This window comes from Cucurbita pepo, unplaced genomic scaffold (assembly GCF_002806865.2).
Source record: "Cucurbita pepo subsp. pepo cultivar mu-cu-16 unplaced genomic scaffold, ASM280686v2 Cp4.1_scaffold002706, whole genome shotgun sequence".
NCBI classification, from domain to species: Eukaryota; Viridiplantae; Streptophyta; class Magnoliopsida; order Cucurbitales; family Cucurbitaceae; genus Cucurbita; species Cucurbita pepo.
In genome coordinates this window covers 1-910 of record NW_019648740.1, presented here as the reverse complement: position 1 = coordinate 910, position 910 = coordinate 1, and the positions used below count along the sequence as shown (strand labels likewise).

At 41.6% G+C, this 910-nt stretch overlaps 1 protein-coding gene across 1 annotated transcript; it reads right to left on the bottom strand.

Annotated features, from left to right (window-relative positions):
* Positions 1-302: 302 nt before the first annotated feature.
* Positions 303-774, bottom strand: LOC111786763. The gene has a single exon (XM_023666992.1). It carries the CDS (start codon positions 750-752, stop codon positions 303-305), a length of 450 nt encoding a protein of 149 aa, XP_023522760.1. The 5' UTR covers positions 753-774.
* Between the last annotated feature and the right edge of the window lie 136 nt (positions 775-910).

The following is a 910-nucleotide window of genomic DNA, read 5'->3' as shown; positions in this document are numbered from 1 at the left end:
TCATTAAATTTTATTTTTATTTTCTGTACAAATAATTTTTTTTTTATTCTTAGATTATAATATAAATTAAATTTTTCATTATTTATTTTTATAATTAAGCTAAACAATTACAAATGAATATCAATACATTTTTAAAAAACAAATTGACTGTACACGATCTTCACCGTTCCCATTTCTGTTCATCGACCGCCGCCGCCGCCGCCGCCAAAGTTTTTAAAAAAGGACAAGATCATAAGAATTACGACATACATATTTTTTAAAAAAATTCGATGTCAATAAGAGAAGGGTGTTTTGGGGTTTAATTAATCTTCATTAATGCTCAGTAGATGAGGCCGCCACGCGCCGCTGCCGGCACGGCTGCTCCGACGATCTCGGCGGCCGGGTTTAGCGTTCTTGAAGACAATGACATCCTCCATGCGGTGGGTGAGATCGTTGGAAACAGCGTCGCTGGAGGTGGCGGAGGAGGGCTTTTTGGCAGCCTTCCGGTGGTCGGAACTGGCCGGGATCAAGAAATAAATGCCGCCACGACGGAGGTGAGATTCGGGGGAGAGAATGGTAACATGACGGACGAGGTGGTGGTGGTCGTCGGAGGGAGTGGTGAGGACGTGTCCAGGATTGGCATCTAGGATCTCGGCGGCGGCGATGGGCGGAGAGAATTCTTGGACATGACCGTTGAGATGAACCACTCTGATCAAGTCCAAAGCGCCACAGGGAAGAACACAACCCAGACAATGCCTTAAACTATTCCCCATTTCACCAGAGAAAAACGACAGCGTTTTGGAATGGAGCTTTCAAAGAAGAATTGAAGAGAACTGAAAATTGTGAAGGGGAAAGAACGGGGAAAAAGATGAGATTTATATAAAAAAAACACAAAAATAAAAGAAAAATTAAAAAAAAAAAAAAAAAAAAA

What these genes read in the sequence shown, in the direction of transcription:
- LOC111786763 (XM_023666992.1), bottom strand. Translation starts at nt 752, where the DNA reads ATGGGGAATAGTTTAAGGCATTGTCTGGGTTGTGTTCTTCCCTGTGGC.